The following is a 1,636-nucleotide window of genomic DNA, read 5'->3' as shown; positions in this document are numbered from 1 at the left end:
AAAGGAGCTTTCCCACTTCTCTGTTGTAGAGCTAGCTTTAGAGTCATGGTAGAATGATCAGAGATGCAAGGCATGCCATACACAGTATTGATATGTCCCATGTCATCATCCATTCATAGTTTCCAAAAATTCTATCTATTCTACTCCATATCCTATCTGAACCAGGTTGCCTATTAGACCATGTGTAGTATTCCCATTCCCATGTTAACTCAGTTAGCCCCAGTGTTTGTATACAATTGGCATAGTCCCTAATCTCTGCTAACTATACATCCATGTAGTCTATCTTGTGTGTGCAGCATTGAGTTAAAATCACCATCAATCAGCCATGGTTTAGTGATTCCTTGTGCAAACTCTTTCAGGTTATCCTAGCAAAGTTAATAAATTTAATAACGTGATTATTTACTTTTCTAAAATAACTTTTATGTAATTCCACAGTTCAATTCTATTCAAATCTTTTAATTTGCAACACCTTAAACAACAAATAGATAGGATCGAAAGGACACAAAGAATATCCTTTGTATAAACCTTTGTACTTTCGCATCGGTTGTAATTCGTTGCGCGAAGAAATACCGTTGATAATTCGGCAAACTATAATTACGCGGCTCTAAACTGTAGTGCTTTACGAAAATTCTCTTTAAACCAAAAGAACATTTAAAAACTTTACGAGATATACTAAAGAATTGTTCTTTTTACATGTTAGTGGCTTCAATTTATTCTCCTGTAGATGTAAAAGCTTCAGTAAATTGAAAGAAATTTATTCATGATGTTAACAGTTTATAGATCAAAAGGTCTTACACACAACAAAAAACAGTCCAAAAAACATCATAAGCACCACTATAAAACAGAATTTCAAACCTTTCTGAAGTCCAAATAAAAACTCACAGAACCAAACTTAATTTGTCTATATATTTCCCCTATTTTAAGCAAGCTTGACATCAATGGTCTTAGGTTTCTTTCGCTCGGGCGGTGGCAATTTCTCAACAGTGACTTTAAGAACCCCATCTTGACAAACAGCAGTAATTGAATCAATATTTGCATTCTCAGGCAAAACAAATTTCCTCATAAATTTCCCAACCCTCCTCTCCATTCTCAAATACTTCACCGATTCTTTCTCGTCCTTCTTCTCCTTGTCCCTCTTCCTCTCTCCGCTCACCACCAAAACATTGTCATCTTCCACTTGAACCTTGATTTCATTTGCTTTGGTTCCCGGCATGTCAACGATGAATATGTAGCAATTGGGATACTCTTTCACGTCCGCAGGTGTGGCTGCCATGGCTTTTGCATCTCGAACGTACGCTCTTGTGGGGTTGTTCTGTGTTGGCTTCTCGTGATCGTCTGCAAAATATAGCATGTCTTGAAGAGTAGAGAGAAGCCTAGAGTCGATGCCGAAGTTGGTGAAATCCATGGTGATTGCTCAGGTTGTTTGAAGACTCTTGTATAGAATGTGTTTGATAAAATGCTTTAATTGAAAATTCTTGCTTGTGCTTCAATTTTAATTGGTTATGTATTTATAGCAGGTATTAACGAGGATGCCATGATTCGAGAATGTTGCTAGAGATTTCTAGCTAACTTTAGGGGAAAGTTTGAGTGTTATATAGCAGGAAGGTACGAGATCTGACATGATTTTTTCTGAATC

The 1,636-nt window shown here is 36.8% G+C and overlaps 1 protein-coding gene across 1 annotated transcript; it reads right to left on the bottom strand.

The window, feature by feature from the left end:
• Nucleotides 1-734: 734 nt before the first annotated feature.
• On the bottom strand, nt 735-1,636 carry LOC104217017 (18.8 kDa class II heat shock protein-like). The gene has a single exon (XM_009767173.2). It carries the CDS (start codon nt 1,403-1,405, stop codon nt 920-922), a length of 486 nt encoding a protein of 161 aa, XP_009765475.1. The 5' UTR covers nt 1,406-1,636; the 3' UTR covers nt 735-919.

This window comes from Nicotiana sylvestris, chromosome 8 (assembly GCF_000393655.2).
Source record: "Nicotiana sylvestris chromosome 8, ASM39365v2, whole genome shotgun sequence".
Lineage (NCBI taxonomy): Eukaryota > Viridiplantae > Streptophyta > Magnoliopsida > Solanales > Solanaceae > Nicotiana > Nicotiana sylvestris.
This window is presented reverse-complemented; position numbering and strand designations above follow the sequence as displayed.

Excerpts from the sequence above, each read along its gene's own strand:
- LOC104217017 (XM_009767173.2), bottom strand. The coding sequence starts at position 1,405 with ATGGATTTCACCAACTTCGGCATCGACTCTAGGCTTCTCTCTACTCTT.